The sequence below is a fragment of the Dermacentor albipictus genome, chromosome 8 (genome assembly GCF_038994185.2).
Source record: "Dermacentor albipictus isolate Rhodes 1998 colony chromosome 8, USDA_Dalb.pri_finalv2, whole genome shotgun sequence".
NCBI lineage: Eukaryota > Metazoa > Arthropoda > Arachnida > Ixodida > Ixodidae > Dermacentor > Dermacentor albipictus.
In genome coordinates, this window is record NC_091828.1 from 87,227,434 (window position 1) to 87,244,926 (window position 17,493).

The 17,493-nt window shown below is 49.3% G+C and overlaps 1 protein-coding gene across 5 annotated transcripts in view; it reads right to left on the bottom strand.

The window, feature by feature from the left end:
- LOC139048832 (uncharacterized) overlaps positions 1-17,493 on the bottom strand; it is a 396,301-nt gene that overhangs the window by 66,648 nt on the left and 312,160 nt on the right. For 4 of the 5 annotated variants that reach the window (XM_070523680.1, XM_070523684.1, XM_070523682.1 and 1 more), the window contains exons 4-6: positions 14,787-14,818; positions 12,780-12,994; positions 4,882-5,002 (exon numbers count right to left, since the gene is read on the bottom strand). In XM_070523680.1, coding sequence (XP_070379781.1) covers positions 4,882-5,002; positions 12,780-12,994; positions 14,787-14,818 — 368 coding nt within the window. The remainder of the gene's footprint in view (positions 1-4,881; positions 5,003-12,779; positions 12,995-14,786; positions 14,819-17,493) is intronic. The other variant, XM_070523683.1, reaches the window with a different exon arrangement.

Sequence of the window (17,493 nt, forward strand, 5' to 3'; positions counted from 1 at the left end):
GCCTGCCTCTTGTAGGTAGAATGTCCCACTGATATTGCCAATGAAAATCCTTCACTTGAGAGCGCATATCAGGTGAAAGCGCAGCTGTCCATGTTTCTGTAGTAGCTGTCTGTGGAGGTACAACTATCTCACACATTTCACAAAGCCTGGAAACTGGTGTCCCACGCCATTTTGTCATTCTTAGTTGTACAAGCTGGCTTTGCAAGCGCACAGCCGCCGCATACTGCGGTGATGGCGTTACCGCCGTCGGAAGCAAGTTGCCTGTACTTTGCGGCATAAGCTTTCGACGGTAATGGCCCAGCCAATAAAGGAGCAGTGGTCTACCTATATACTCATCATCATCAAGTAGATCACATGTACTTTTAGTGCACAAAAGCCTACCAAATGTAACCATGCACGGCAAGCTGTATCCTCCGTGGGATTTCGGCAGACGCAAAGATTGTTGTGCTACGTATTGCGACTTGTTTAGCCAGAACCATGAGAAAATAAGTGGGTTTACTACGCGCATGTTAATATTTTGGCATTGATATAATGTGGACACTCCAGGCGCATTTTCGCCGGTGACATACATAGATGCAACAGTCAAGTTCAATCAAGTTGGTTCCTGCATGCTTGACTGATCTTCGACAGAATTTCTTGCATAATTGCACCAACATAACAAACTTCTGAAAGCGTTTCATTCACAGCACATGCATTTTATCTTAAATCTTTCAGATTATTAAAAAGTGTAAAACTATTTTAGTTTTTATACTCTAGAAATATGCAGTTGCCCTGGCCTTGCTCATAAAGCGCTGCACCGGCAGTTGCTGCAGGCCCGTGCCCAGCCCGGCCTGGTTGCATTTTTACAATTGCTAGTGGGTACAGCGGGGCGTGGCGTTTCTCGCGGCGCTCGACGTTTGTGCGCAGGCGCGAGTAAGAGCGGGTGCGAGAGAGAAAATCTGGGGGCCTTTGCTCCTTGATTATGAGACCCTGCCTAAGCCCTACGGAGTGCGGTCGAGTTTGTTTACGCTCCGCCGCTGGCCGCCCGCGCGGTGACGCAGTGGGCACGGAGGCCCCATTTTGCGATCGCTGTGCCTGAAGGAGCAAGGTTCTGACTGATGCTGTGTAAGTCGCGGGTCGCTTTTTTCGTCGCGACGATAGATTGCATTTCTTTACAAGCAGCGCTCCAGGAGGGCACATGTAACCGGTCATCGGAGGCCTCAGGAGAGCACTTGAGGTTATATTAAAGCAGGCGGCAGAGGATATCCAGGGCACCCAAGGGGTAGCGGGGGAATCGGAGCTGGAAGCAAGGCGGCCCGTGGGCTGGGGCCGCGGAGGCCGAAGTGTGCCAGGGGGCGTTAGCGTAAAAAAATTGGCTTTCCGCGATAGCGGACAGCCGATCTTATACACCCCTGGCACGCGCAGGCCTCAGTTGCCCTGCGCGTGCCTTAGTTGGCCTCATTATGTGAATATGTGACTAGAATGAACAAGTAGTGAAAACAAAAAAATTGGAGGACGCTTAAGCTTGGCCTTCAAGAGTGGAACGCGACAGCGTTCCCGTCGACCCGCCAAGGGATGTAAGACAATGGGGTTCGGCGCAGCGACTGCGCGCCCCGCATCGGACGCGGTGAGCGTCGAGCAACGCAGCGTTCGGCGCGACAACGAAATGTGCGCCTGAGCAAGCGACGCACGCCTGAGCCTTAGAAACAGCTCGTTTCTAAGGCAACACCGCGTTCCACTAGAGGCGCATTTGTACCGCCTTGAAGCATCGAACTCGTGGCTCAGTGGTAACGTCTCCGTCTCACACTCCGGAGACCCTGGTTCGATTCCCACCCAGCCCATCTTGCAAGTTGTTTTTTATTCGTGAAGTGACTGCTGAGATTTATCGCTCTCGGCCAACGCCGCGGACGCCGACGACACCGGCTTTTCTGCGACACGAGCTCCTTAACGCTGTCGCGTTAATATAAACCTGTAGCGAGCTACACTGTGCTTTAACACGCAAACGAATTTCTGGATTACTATTCCAGAGTTCGTTTGCTACCCCTTTAATTCAGTATTATACAAGAGCTTGTTTGAGATTTCATTTTTTTATGCGAAAGCATCAAAGGGCCCACTGAACGAAAAAGCCGGCGTCTGTAGCAAAACGGCACCTAAATTCCCATTGGCTGCGACGCCACGTGACGAGCGCGCCTAGACGGAGCAGAGCGGGCAAAAGAGAGAGAGAGAAAACGTTTATTTATCATGAGTTTGGGCGACATCCTCGCACGGTGGAGCCCAATCGAACCCCTTGTGGCGCATTAGCGCACCAAGTGTCTCGCGAGGGGAGAGGGCATCGCCGCGACGCCACGTCACCAGCACGCCTCGGCGGAGCAGATGCGGTGACTCGACGCTGCGGGGCGAGACGGGTTGTCCCTGCGCCGTGCTCCCATATGGGCTGCAGAATTAAGCGTACTTTCCCTCTCCCAAATCAAGAAGAGACGGGTTGTCGTCATCGTCAGCGAGGCAGTCGCATGGCGCACGCGTGCTTAAGTTTCAGGGGCTGTAGGGTGTGCGGGTAAAGCCCCTGAAATTTCGTAAAGTAGCGACACGCTTTGAAGAATGCCGCCTCCTCCTCGCACGCTCTGCCCGAGACCGACGCCGCGTCGCTATTGGCCTAATAGCATCACGTGGGCCCTCGCGCCGTGCATCTGCGACACTTTTGCTCGAGAATCGCCTACGGTGTGGCGAGGAGCGCATGTTGGCGCCACGGAGGAAGGAAACTAAGGAGAGGCCCTGATGTCACTCTTTGTGAAGCTAAAATGAAGCCGGAAGTTGGCGTTGCTCATGGCGTTGCTCGCCTATCGGGCCAGCTCTCCTCTCTTGTTTACATTTCTCGCGAAACCACGCCGCGCTGCGCGCAACCATGCTGCTTGTCCCACGCGCTCCGCAGCAATACTAAGCAATCGTTAGCACGTTAGCATGATTCCACGAAAGAGGGCAACATTTCCCGCGGATATTCCTTCGTCCGTAGCCATTGCCGTGACGCGGTACATTGCGTACAACGTTGCATGCGCGTTCATTTCACGAACTTTAGTTCCTCCTGTCCCGCCTGGCCACAGCAACATCCGGCAGAGCACGGTCCAGATAACGCAGCGCAATGAAACACGGAGACCAACGCAAACCTGCCCGCACGGCACCTTTGCCACGGTACGAAAGCTACAGAGCAACATGTGTTAGCACACAGAACCATAACAAAGCCGCCATTGTGGCCGGAAAGGCGTGGCCGCTACAGCAAGAAAATAAAAAAACAGCAAAAATAGGAGAACCTACTACGTCATTTCCTCCACACTTTTCTCCTAGCGCGCGGAGGGGGCAGGGCCTCTCCTCTGTTTCCTTCCTCCATGTGTTGGCGCCGTCCCTACGCTCGAGCAGTGTGTAGGCGGCGCCACGGTCGAGGAGGGAGCGTGAAAGAGAGGAGAAACTAGGAGTGAAAGTGGAGGAGGAGAGTGTCGCTACTTTACGAAGTTTAAGTTGCTTTACGTGCGGGTGCTTCCCTCTCACTCTCGAAAGCCGGTGCGCGGTGCGTGTCGTGTGTCTACCCCCAACCCGCACTAGGCTTAGCTGCTGCGCGCGCCTGCCGGCCTTAGTGGCAGCCGCTGCCTCCTCGGTCTCTCGTCGCGCAGGACGTCGGTAGCATGCGGCGCCCTTGGTTTCTCAGCAACATCGTCCACATGATTCCGCTCAACAACCGACGTGTGCTAACGTAGAAACTGTACAAAAAAATAAATAATCCGCACCAATTTCATCGCAAAACACGATAACACGCCCCGCAGCAAAAGTCGAAAACATTTACACGCAGGGCAAAACTCGAAAGACCGCTCAGCTGCGTTGAATTGTACATTAATGCGTTCGCATTCACAACTCATAAGAAGCGCTTAGGTGTGCTCGGATTTTTGTATTATTGTTGTGTTCCGGGTTGTTTTTAAGTGCTAAACAACAATTTGATCATGAGGCACGCAGCAGTAGGGGGAGGGGGGGTGACTCTGGATATATTTTCACCACCAGGGAATATGTAACGTGACCCCAACGCACAGGACACCGGTGTTTTTGCATTTCCGACCCCCTCGAAATGCGGCCGGCGCGGCCGCCATTTGATCCCGCTATCTTGTGCTTAGCAGCGCAATACCATAGCCGCTAAGCCACAGCGGCGGGTGGATTTTCTTTTCAACTAAAACAATAATGCACAAGGTAGCGCAAAGCGGCACAGACAGACAGATAAAAAATGTCTCAAGTATGCGAAGAATGCTTATCGCATAGAAAAGCAAGGGGCGCGTAGTGGGCGCGGTTGATCACCGGTGCTGGTTTTGTAGTTACTGAAGAGCCCCACTAATGAGCACTGATCTGCGCAGCACATAACCGCTGTGTCGTGGCCTGCCTGCCCCAGAGTTTCCCAAGAAACCGACACACCGCAGACCTAGAATTTTCGTAGGGCTGCAGTTCTCATAGTATTCAGTTTTGCGGAGTTGCAAATGGCATACCCGGGCCTAAACCGGACGTGACTGAGGCCCAGACGTGACTGAGGCCGGGGCCCGTGTCAACAACTGCTTAAGCGGCGTCAGCTCGGGCTTTCGGCTGAGCCCGGGCCCGCGCCGTGCTCTATATACCACTCATCACGATACCTGAATAAAGCGCCCTTCCGTGTCACTTTGTCCGCACATTCAACACCCACAAACTCGCGTTTCCGGTCTTTATAAGCCCACACAAAAGCCTCGCTGTATATAATAGGTTGCAACTCGTTGGATCTGCTGCATTTCTTTAGTATTGCTTTAGAGCTCGTCCGTCAAAAACACCTCAAGAAAACATAAATGGGGGAAGGCGCGGCACAATGTTCAAAGGCGGGGAAGGCTCGGCGGGCAAACTCACGTTCAGGGGCTTCCACAGTATTCGGGGTGCGTTGTCGGCCACGAACTTGGCGTGATCCTGGAGGCTGCTGATCGCCGCAGGCAGGTGGTTGACGCAGAAGATCGCGCTGATCAGGAGCAACCTGGCCCGTACGGGAGAGACGCCGCGCGCGCGCGCGTGCAAATTGTTGGCCCCAGTTGCGGAGGATTTCGTGCGGGACGTGCAGGGAGTGTCTCGCGAAAAGATCTTATCAAGTAAGAACACCCGCGTTCGGAAGATACGCCATGCGATCTCGCCCTTCTACCTTCTGCTCTAGATGCGAACACGTTCACTTGAGGCGCAGTTTCGACGTAACTGCCCCTGCATATGCTCCCCGCGCGAGAACAGCGCGACAGTTTTAGTATAGCGTACGCTATGCCATTGCGTGCGCTAAAAAATAGCGGGGCTTCACTGCGCATGCGCTGAACGCTAAACGAAATTGCGGGTATAGCGGGCGTATGCAACGCCATGGCCTCCTCTATTTTTTTTGTGCCTGCCGAACGCACCCTCCGCGGCAGTCGGCGCACTTCGGTTTGTTACGCTACTGAATGCCGAGTGGTGGCGCTAGTCACGTTGGGGTCGTGTGCGTTCGTCTTCCGCGGCTGCACCACGTTGTCGGCCAGTCGCATGCGAGTATTTTGATCATTGTACAGTGGCAATTCAATCTCTTTGGCTCGCACGTGCAAAAAACTAAAGCTTCCTGGTTTGCGTTGTTATGACAGCACTGCTTAGGCACTGCTTCGTGCTTTAGGGACCGAAAATCGGCGACGCTCAACGCATGCTGATCCACCTGTCCCGTTCCACCGGTGAGCCAAGAATTTTGTAATAGCAATAGTGTTATTTGTAGCCTGCATAAAGTCCTATATCTGTCTGTGGCGTACTGTGTGTACAATTCGAATATTTGTGGGCACATTTTCTCAGACTGACAGATCTTAGTTTTGTTATTGCGCTGAGCACGCTCGACGAATTTGTGTGGTTGCATTGAAAATTTTAAGCATGCGACTGTAATATCGAACGCATTGTTAAACCGCTGACCATTGCCTTGCAGGATTTAATGGCATACTGCTGTGTGCCGCTTTGCCGCTCAGATGGGAAAAGCAAGATTCCAGGCATCTCTTTCCACGAGATTCCGGCAGACATGGCGCTACGGGAACAGTGGTTGAGAGCCATACGGAGGGACAACTGGGTGCCGAACACTACTTCGAATTATTCAAGAGTATGTAGCCGGCACTTCAAGGAAACCGACTTTGCGGAGGGCAAGCGGCGCCGTCTCAAGAAAGGTGTAGTGCCCTCCTTGTTTCCGGAATACCCTTCATACATGAAGCCAAGGCAGTTTCAAGAAAGGGATACAGAAAGCATCAAGAAGAGGGCGTTTCCGAAAACCAAAGAAAAGGAACCTGAACCGGCTACAAAACGGCAGAAGTTGCAGGATGGCACAGATGCAGAAATGTCGGAGCACAACTGTCAAGAGGCCAGCCCGTCTGCTTATCCAGAAAGAGATGAACAGGCAAGACCTGAAAACGAAAAGGAATTACAGGAGGCTTCAAATAGCACAGATGCAAAGTTTTCACATCAAGCAACGCAAGTAAACGTTGGAGTATCTAGCCTACTTGCAACTGAAAGAACAAGATGGAAACGCAGAGAAAGGGATCTGAAAAAGCAGGTTGAAAAGCTTCGACATACAGTTGACCAGTACAAAACAGAGCTTGAAAAAATGAAAAATGATTGAAATTTTGGTGATCTGCAGTACATTCGCCAGCAGGCTGAAGAGAAGCATATTTCAGCTGTGTTTTTATTGGATCAAATTGTTAACTTTCGCCGAAAAAAGCCAACTTGGACTGAAGACGTAGTGCGCCACTGCATCGTACTACGCCACCTGTCAACAAAAGCTTATGAGCACACAAGGAGGGAAATGCTATTCAAGCTACCTAGCAGAAGCACCCTTCTGAATTACCTTGGGAGCAGCTCGGGCGAGACAGGTTTCAACCACCTAGTGCAAGCAAGACTGAAGGCTGAATTAGAAAAGCTGGATGCACCCCAATCTAGAACCTGCTCACTAATAGTAGATGAGATGCGGATAAAGCCGAAGCTTCAGTATAATAAGCAGCGAGATTGCTTTGTCGGTCAAGTCGACATGGGCATAGCAAGTGCACCTGACAGTGAGCTTGTTTTGGCAAACTCCTTGCTATGCTTTATCATAAATGGGCTCAGCACTACTTATAAGATTCCCGTTTCATACTTTTTTACGAAAGGGCTAAGTGGCTGTCAGCTGTCAAAGTTGCTTCTCTATGTAATGAAAGAAGTAGAAGAAATAGGGTTCCGTATAGTACGCTTGGTGACAGATAACCATAAAGTCAGCGTAAGTGCAATGAAAGAGCTGTGCGGTGGGTTTTTGACCTACAGAATTCCCCACCCATGCAATCCCGACCGAGAACTTTTCCTAAGCTTTGACTACTGTCACATAATGAAAAATGTGCGGTCCCAGTTTCTGTCACGAGACCTCGGCAAAGCTGGCGAGGTGTCTTCATCCCACCTAAAGAAACTGTATGAAATGCAGAAAGCATGGATTGTCAAGCCAGTGAGGAATTTGAGCAGGAAACATGTCTATCCAAACAATATTGAGAAAATGAATGTTAAGAGGGCAGTGGAAGTATTCTCTTCAGATGTTACTTCAGCACTCGAAGTTCTCGTGAAGCAAGCTGGCCATAGCTGCCATCCTGCTTTTGCTGGTGCAGGACCGACAATAACCTTTATGAGAAATATATATCGATGGTTCATTTTGCATGACACAAGTAACACCATGCAACATGTCCAGCAATGCTTTCCGGATGTGCGGCACTACGACAGCCCAGATGATGATCGCCTTGAGTGGCTAGAAGTTACGTTTCCCTTGTACATGGAGGAATTGAAGAGAAATACATCATCTCCTCGTGGATTCCTTACGACTGAAACATATGAAGCGCTGCTGCTCACGACATACTCCACTGTTCATTGTGTCCGCTTCCTTCTCACGAGAGAAAATTTCGGTTTTGTGTTAACAAGGAAGTTTAGCAGTGACCCCATCGAGTCATTGTTTGGGACACTCAGGCGGTCGGTCGGTTGCAATGACCAGTTGGATGTCCGTTCTGCAATCTCGGGGCTAGAAAAAGTTTTGAAGACGGGCATCGCAGCTGTGTCGCAGGACAGTAACGTTCTTTGCGCTGAAGAGCCTGGACCATCTAAGGGGGTTTTACTTGAAACTCCACAGGTGTCGAAGAGCTCAGCTGAGCTTCCAAAGCAAGCTGTAAATGTACTGGAAGATCTCAGGCGGCCAAATGTGGCAAAGTTTGCAACACTGCAAGTGTCAGCAACGGTTTATGTTGGCGGATATATTGCCCGTGTAGTTAAAGAGCATATTGAATGTGACAGCTGCAGTGCAATCGTCACCAAGCCTTTGACTAAACAGCCACTTCAGATGTTTACTTTTCACCAGGACAGAGGTGGATTGTTATACCCTTCAGACAACCTGCTCCACGTCCTAGAGACCCTGCGGATATTTGTCCAGACAGCACTTCAAAAATGCCCAACGCTTCACAAACCTCTGCAAACGCTCTTAGATGCAGCTGTACCAGCTGTTTCTAAGTCTGGCTTTCTTCATTGCCCCAACACCCAGCACCACCATGATGTAGCTAAGTTGGTGTGCTCAAGATTTATAAAGCCGCTACTAGTGAACTATGCCTTTGCTGCCACTGACAAGAGTGACATCTACAAAACTTTCTTCCAGAAGCCAGTGTCGAGAAAATATGTCAAGTTGTGAACTGCTGATGCTTCACTCTGTTTCCTTTCCATGCTGGGAATAATTTTATTTCTTGTTTTGCTTAGAAATAAAAAGTTTCGTTTTTCTGTCTGACGTGCTTGCAGTGCTTAGGTACCAAAAATGATGCTCACGATCCTGACAAGATGAGCACACGTTCCTGACAAGAAGCAGCCAGCTTGAAACATGAATTATTCGCGAACGCTGATAAATTGCTCAGGAAATGCACAGAAAAATGCGCAACCTGCCTCACGAGCGGCGCGCGACCACCGCTCCGCCGCTGAAACTGCATGCGCAGCAACCCAACGTGAGTGGCGCCCCCACCGCGATGAGTGGCGGCCCCGCGCAACTGTATTGACGGCGCGCCCTCTTTGTTCGCTCCTTGATCCGGCAGGCACAGAGAATAAAGGAGGCCATGGCAACGCAAACGAGTTAGCGTTAGCGTTTTTGCGTGGTTTGCGGAGTTTGCGGGAAACATGGCGGCGGTCCCGGCTGCCCGCTTCGAATTGAAATTGGCGTTGCTTTTGTAAAATGCACTTCGTTCGTAGCAAACGTCTGTGTAAACGGCTTTCGCTTAGTCTCAAGCAGCTTCGACGACAGAGTATTATGGATAATCTCGTGCTTTTTCGAGATCGCGTCTCGTTTCGAACGAGTAGAAGCCTAACGAAAGAAACGTTCGAGATGTCAGCGCCACCTATCGCTACAGGCGCGAAATAACCGCAACGAATGCACATGGCCTCTGAGATTCGAAGATCTCGCCGGCCAACTTAAATTGTAAAAAGCGTGAACTGCTTAGCGTACGCTATATTATAGAGTATAGCGTACGCTATAGTTGCGTACGCTAAACTAAAATTGTCTATTATCTCTAGATGACGACGATCAATGATTTCTAATGCTATGCCCTTTGAAGCAGCACGGCGACAAATAGTCAGCTATAGCCTGGTCGTGCTCACGAAGTTTTGATGCGAGAGCATCAAATGGCCCACTGAGAGAACCAGCCGGCGTTTCTACAGCGAAAAGGCACCTAAATTCCCCATCGGCATCGGCATCACGTCACGTGCACGTCTCGCCGGTGCAGAGCGGGCTAAAGGAAACACTAGCTGATGCGCAGGCGCGTCAGGTGTTGCGTGAGGGGAGAGGGCATCGCCACGACGCCACGTCACCCTTGCTCTCGCAGGCCTGTTATCCGCGCGTTCCTTGACCGCGCAAGCTATCGCCTGCGTTCTAACAACGCCTCCTTTAAGAAGATGCCGGCCGCGTGCGCCGAAAACCTGCTGCCCTTACCTTTCCCCTTTTTCTCCTTTCCACTTGAGGTGGTAGCCAGCGATCTTCGCGGTGGCCGCTTGCAACACATGCGCGCATGCGCACATCACCGCATGGCAGCGTGGCAGCCGCTACCGCCGCGACACCACACCACACCCCAGCCCCCTTGGCGGAGATATGGAAGTAGGTGGCGCCATCGCTTGACAACCGACTGCAGCTCAAGGCGCGACGGATACAATGGGTAAGCGAGCGACGCCGCAGGCATCTTTCTAGGGGAGGCGTTGGTTCTAACTTCGTCTCGCTAGTCGCCATAGGGAAATTAATATATATAAGGAGACAGAATAAAATCGAAAAGAAGAGCATTCGCATTAGCTGGTTTCGAGCCTACGACCTCACTCTCACCCACTGGGCTAAACCGTCGCCTGGCTTACTCGGGAGCGTACCCGTTAGATTCTATGGCACTCGGGCAAGGTAGCATGACGTCACTGATCGTAGTACATCGGCCTTGTGCTATCTAGGAGGCGTTGGCCAAGCGTCTCAACGGGCTCGCTTGCCCGCTAAGGGTTCACAACTCAAAGCACCTTTCACAGGCGTTCAATGGATATTAATGCTTTCGCTTTCACAGCTCCTACGAAGTGCTTAGGTGTCCTCGGATTTTCATTATATTCATTGCAGTGCAGTATTTTGCATGTCTCTATACTGTATACTTCGTTAATAGCTGTAACTCTGTATTGTAATGTTGCCTATGTCAGGGATGACCCCGGGTCCATCTGTTCCCTGCTCTTGTTTTCGTCAGTATTCTAAATGTATCTTGTACATCTCGAGCGCGCATCACTTGACGCTCCTATCAGCCTTGAATCCCAGTATTTCTGGAAGGTGGACATTCCCAACAGTCCTAGCTGGCATTAGTTTCAGTTTCAATTCATTATTCCTTAAATGCAATGAATTCCTAAGACACAACATATAGGCGAGGGTCCCAAAGTCAGACTGCAGCGGGACCCACGGTTAATAATAATAACAACAATCTACATTAATATGCTTAGGAGTGTCCGGATTTTTTTATTTCTACAGCTGACACATGTCTCCTTTCGTTGCGAATTCTTGCTCCTTGTGTGAGGTGGAGTCGTGCATTAAAGACGTAAAAAAAGAACTTACTACCTACAGGTGCAGTCAAGAGCGGGAGAGGAGGAACGTTTATGGTCAAATGAACTAACTTCTGCATCAAATACAGTGCGCGTAATTTTTTTTCTTTTACGATACTGATTCCATTTTTTTTAATAAACCGCTGTGAGTGAATCGAACATGGCGCTTTTGTACAGGCGTCTTAAGGCGAGGCAGACATACTTTGCAACTCAGCTTTTAACCAGCGAGTTACGCCCTGTGTGAGCGCCCTCCGACGCAAAGCAAGCAATGTCCTTCGGCAAAGCGTGGGCTTCGAGATTAGCGGCGTAGCAACGTGAGAACGTTCTTCTTGCGCGACAGCGTGAACGTTTCAACACCGACTATAGTCCCAACAGTTACGCTACCGAAAAGCGCATGTTCGCGGAGGCTGAGTTGAATTTTGAAGAACTGCACGACCGCTTTTACTCTTTCGTCGACATAAAACAAGCTTTACGAGCTTTCCATAATGGCATCGACTAGCTCCCACCTTTCCACATTAGATTCACGGCCTCCGAGATTCGGCGGAGCGCGCAACCCGATCTCTGAGGCCATGCCAGTATCTAACGCTTTAACGCATCACGTCGTTGCAGCTCTGTTGATCTCCATTTGAAGCTCGTCTAGTAAGATTCTCCTTGTAAAATTGTAGTGACGTTTCACTTCGTGAACTCGGGTTACGCGCATTCGTATGGGTGCTGTTCCGGACGTTCTAAGCTGTGCCGTCTTGCCTGACACGCCCGCGTTGTGGCAGGCCACCTAGCACGTTCTCCGGCAGTTTCCTGAGCACGCCTATAACCGGCGCGCCTTTTGCCGGTCTTGCTCAAGTCGTGCCCGGCGCTCGCCGACGACTTCTGGGTTGGACGGCTCGCGCTCATCCTACCGCAGCTCACGTTGCTTCTCCGTCATTCTCGCTCGGTGCTAAGCCTATCGAACGCCAGACGAACCAGTTACATTCATTGCGCACACAGAGTCCGCAGCAAATGCCAGAGGAGGGGAACCAAGCGCACCTCCATTTACCCTCCTCCGCCGCGACGCTCCAACTCCTCCTTCCTTCCCCGGCCCCGGCGCGCCTCCTCCTCTCCACCTCCAGCTGCCCTCCTCTTCTGGCGCTCGCTTTCCTCTCCCAGCTCGGCGGCCTCCGACTTGCCGATTTCACAGACTGAGCATGTACGCTTACGCGTAAAAAAATGAGCGCCGCGAACGCCTCCATTCCACAGTGTTCGTTAACTGACCAAATGCGCACAAAATAACACACTGTACGTTGTGTCTGCGAACGATTTATTATTTGTTGTTACATACACATAGGCAGTCCCGCGCAACAGTTCATTCGCTCTATAGTGAAATTTCAGACATATTGGTATAGCACCATACCTGGGGGCATACTAATTTCCGAGAAGGACTATGCTATGTATTATTGCTGTTAACACTGGAACATTGCTATGAGTGTCGCTGCTTCGCATTGCGACTTCGTTTTCTTTGCCAGGGAACATATATATTTTTTTGAACGCTGTGCGTTGCACTTTATAAGTTCTGTCGGTTCGCCCAACTCCAGGTTGCCACAAAACACATCCGCCTCCCTCCCTCTTCCCTACGCTCTTCTGGGGACAGAGGTAGTGCAGGTGCAAGCGGGGGAGGGGGAGGGGGGAGAGGGTGCGTCGCCGCTCACATTAGTGGCATGTAGAGGACGGTGAACATGCAGCCCCAGGTGTTGCGCTTGCCGAGGTCGTCCTTGCTCTCTTGTTCCGATCCGCCGCCGCACAGGCCGCACACGCAGCGGCACATCAGGACCAGCAGACCCATCACGGGCACCAGCACCGCCAGGATGGCGCCCACCAGCACCACCGCGAACAGGCCGTTCGTGGCCGTTACAAGGGACAAGACCTGGGCGCAAGCATGTCAGGGCTGACTGATGACAGCTTTACAGTCGTGCTCTTCTTTTCTTTTCGTAACACGAAGGTATTTTATGCCGGGACGCACCCGAAGGTTTGTCCGGTGCACGTACGTCACGCAATCGTCATCATGCAAATCCGCTAGATGGCGATAACTATCCCTGCCTAATGGTTCGGATAATAGGCATATAAATGCTAGGAAGGGTTGCTTTGTTGGAGTAATTGTGCTCTCCAATGTGCATATTTTTTTTTAGTGAGGATATTGAGCTATCATTTAATATATCGCTGAATGAATTCGTCGAAAATATGCCCGTACGCCTGGACATCTAGAAGGGTAATAAAAATGCTAGTGCTTAAAGTGTACTTGAGGTCATATTTTGCCGTTTTGTGCCTAGCTAATAGTTACAAGTATAGGTTAGAAAGGCTTGCTTTATTAAAGACATTCTTCTCTTTATTAGGCTCATTACATGTTTCTTGCAATTAAATTATCTAGGTATCTTTTTATCACTGACTAATTTCATGGACAATATGTCCGCCACCGCGGACACCTAGAAAGGTAGTAAAGATGGCCGTGCTGAGTGTCTTCCTGTGAATCTCAGTCGCCACTTGGCGGCGCCGCAGCTGCTCAACTTTGAACCTACCCTGCACTGAACATACCCAGCTTTGATATGTACGCCGCTGTCGGCTTAGGCTCCACTGGCCTCCTTAATGAAGCCCTTGGACTCGGGAATAGCAGGTGGAAAGAACACTTGTCGCAGCAAAGATTAGTAAAAGGCAATTGCAGGTTTGCTAGGAGAAAAGTAGGGAGACAATGAAGAACAGAGGGTACAAGAACAAAAATTCCCAATAAAGGTTAAAAAAAGTTATTGTTGGAAATTTCTTTATCTGTTTTATTTTTATTTTATCTTTATTTTATTTTTACCTGTGCTTTATTGGTGTGATTTGCCAAATGAAATTACCGTGGTGTCGTTTTCTGCTCCGATATGCGCACTCATTTCCTTTATTTATTTATTTATTTATTTATTTATTTATTTATTTATTTATTTATTTATTTATTTATTTATTGTACCCTCAAGACCGAAGTATTACAGAGGGGAGTGGGTAAAAAAAAACAAGTAAATAAACAAATCAGCAATAAAACAGCAAATTCGATTAGTTAGTTGTATCCGGGAGTAATGATGTCTGATAAGGCCGAACGAAACCTTGAGTTGTCCTTGATTGCGACAACTGAGCCGGGAAGGTGGTTCCATTCCTGAGAGGTCCTAGGAATAAATGATTCGTTACAGGCTCTGGTGCGGCACTGAATGATTCCAACCTTATGGCTATGGTCGATGCGAGAGGAAATGTAGGTAGGAGATGATATTAGATTATCGCGTAGATACGAGTTGTGGAAATACAGTTTATGAAATAAAGCAAGGCAACACATTCTATGAAGTTTTGTTTGGTGTCTCCACATTATTGGTTACTTATGTTTTCTACCCCGCTAAATTCATGTTTCATATAATGCTGTTCTACTATTACTGTATCATGTTCTGCATTCCATGTTTCTCTTTATTTTTGTCAACATAGATGTCACCGCTTTGCCGCCTCTTGTAGGCAGCGGGAGCTGCTCAAGCTGCCAGAGTGCAGCTTTTACTCCCGCCATCCTTCATCCACAATTAACACATGAAAATAAACGCGTAATTCAAATAAATTCAATTTAGGCGCAGAAGAAGGGTTACCCAAGACTTTCAGCGCAACGACGTCACACGCGAGACGGAAAGAAATAGCCGGCAATAACTTACGAATGGTACAGTGTCGTTCGCTGGCGGTAGGTCTGCAAGAGTATAATGTGCAATGTCAGCGTGGAGAAAAGCAAGACGCAGGGCTGTAGCCTCCTCAGGCACAACAAAATCTCAACAACTAAATACCTTTATACTGTATGTTATTAATATAAACTGTCATTTCAAGAACCGGAAAAAAAAATACTTCCTTTATCGAATGGCAAGGGCATATGCGCGCAGCAACAACTTTTTTTGTGCGTGAAGTCCATTTCTCCAGTTTGTCCACATAAAAGCTCTTTTCCTTTGCCTAAACCCATATGCTCGATATCGCACAACGATTCATTGCCTTGAGTCAGTCAGTCAGAAGGCTTTATTAAGACGACGCCCTGACGCACTGGAACAAAATTTTGGACCACGTAAAAAAAAAGCCTATATTTTAATATAGTGGAGACAGAGATAAGACTCCGTGCAAAATTTTATGTATGAAATAGGAGTGGAAGCGTCACAAAACGCTAGCAAAAGCAGCCGTTATTCATACCGAAACTGAAAGAAAAAAAGACGCCGCCATTACCGCCTGCCGGAAGTGACGCATGCATGACCTTGAGCGCGCGGTTCCTAGGCATAGACTCCGAGATAGGGTGTGCGCCCGCGGCGCGCGGAAAAATCTCTGAGGCGACGTGCTGGGACTTTCGTCGTAGCGACAACCATGAGGCGCACGCATCGTCGGCTCAAGTGATGTTTAAAAGCTGCTAGCAAGAAAACTATACAATTACCAGCACTGCGGCTTTGCCAAGATTTCGTGCGCTGAAAGACAGGGTATTTTCTTGATTTCAACAAAATTTGGCCTTATACGATAGAGCGATAAATTTCCTATAGATACTGCGAGTGAAATAATACTTGAGTTTCGTTACTAGCCTCAATTAGCAGTCGTGCTATGGTGGTTAGTAACGCACCAGCAAAGTGAATATATCCGGATAGATCTCTTATGCGCGAGCTAACTGTTCTTGATTTATGGAAAAAACTCAACTGCTCTCCAGGTGAGTCATGCCACGTAGAGCATGACCACACGATAATAGTAGCTTTACGCCGGCTACCTTCTCGCTGTTTGTCTTCTCACATCTCACATATTCTATTGATTTTTTTCTCGCTCTCGGGAGAATGCGAAAGCGTCGGTGACAAAGCTGTGTCACCTACCGGCAACAAAAGCTTGCGGAACGCAGTATCTGACAACATTATGAATATTCCTGCCGCCTGGCGACGCGGTCGGGTACTACTCAACGTCTAGTAACGTTGGGTGCTACTATGTTCTATCTTTGATTAATACGTGCGAACAACGCGGTGTTAATCGTGCGTTTTTTTTTTGTTGTTGTTGTTTTTTTGCTGGTTGCAGGGTTAGACTGCGCGAATTTGAGTTCTTTCGTAATACGCATGCCTCATAAACGTTCCACGCCGACTGTACGTTGCCGGACAACGCGGTAGACTCTTTTTTCCAAGGCATGTCCTACTGGCAATCTAACGTTAATGCGAAATTTGAACTGTTACCCTTCGTTTCAAAATTCACCTCAAACAAAACTGCCTCTCTTCTTATTCTTTTTTTTGGCAACCGCTGAAGCGACAGATAAAATTCGTTACAATTAAATGAAAATGCTAAATTATGTCGACTGTCGCGGAGCAAACTTTTTATTTCAACCTCCAGTTTACATACAAACATTGCAGAGCATCGGTTTTCTAATCAAATTTAAACTAAAACATAACATTAATAAAGATAAGTACAACAATGTTGCACACTACATTTATAACGATGTCGAAAAAGGAAAAGCCTAATTTTAAAAAATTTGCAGTTTCGCCCGAAAGGCGACGCACCGATTGCGATAGCAAATTAGTAGATAGTCGTACGAATTAAGGATAATAGCTTTATAGGCCGTATAACCTTGTAAGCATTCTCTTACCAACCAAATTAACAATGATATAATGTCCAAGCCTGACTCAGAACAGACACGCAGAGACAGCACTGTCATCGTGCGTTTGCTTCTTTCTACGTCCTTGTTCAGTCGCGCTTACACATTCCTTCATGGATCCAAACCAACTGGCCCGTCAACGTGCTTTAACCAAATTAACCAGCAGGGTGTCAAGCGCGCACAGGTAAGCATGAACGCATCTCGATCGATGAGCGCGGGAACTCGCTGCGAAAATTCTGGAGTGAGGAATCGCGACAGCACCAAGCGAATCTACCTTCATGCATTTCTCGCTTCAAAGCGAACGAAACGCCGAAGGCACAGCGCATGTGAAGCTGCCGGCTCTATGCGCACACTCCAAACATCGCCGATCACTTTGAGGATGAGGCCCGCGCGGGCGCGCTTCGGCCACGTCGCAGATCGCTTTCAAGACACGCGAGCGCCGGCAACGCGTCCCTACTGCGCCCACCAAAGGCGTCTACTATACGGCGTCCGTGATTCGCGTGGCCAACGCCGCAGTAGACGCCGCGGTTGTATCCACTATGTGCGGAGCGGCGTGCGAGGAGGACAACGAGGCACCCTATCAGCCATAGAGTTTCTCACTATAACACCTAGAGGGTAATCTGGCGCCACCGTCTATGGGAGTTTCTTAAGGGGGCGCCGTGCCGTCATGGGAATGACGGTATATGTGTCTGCGAGGCTCGTGTTGGCTGGTGTTGTACGAGGCTTCGTCTAAAACGTGGATATGGCTACGCAAATAACGCGTTCTCAAA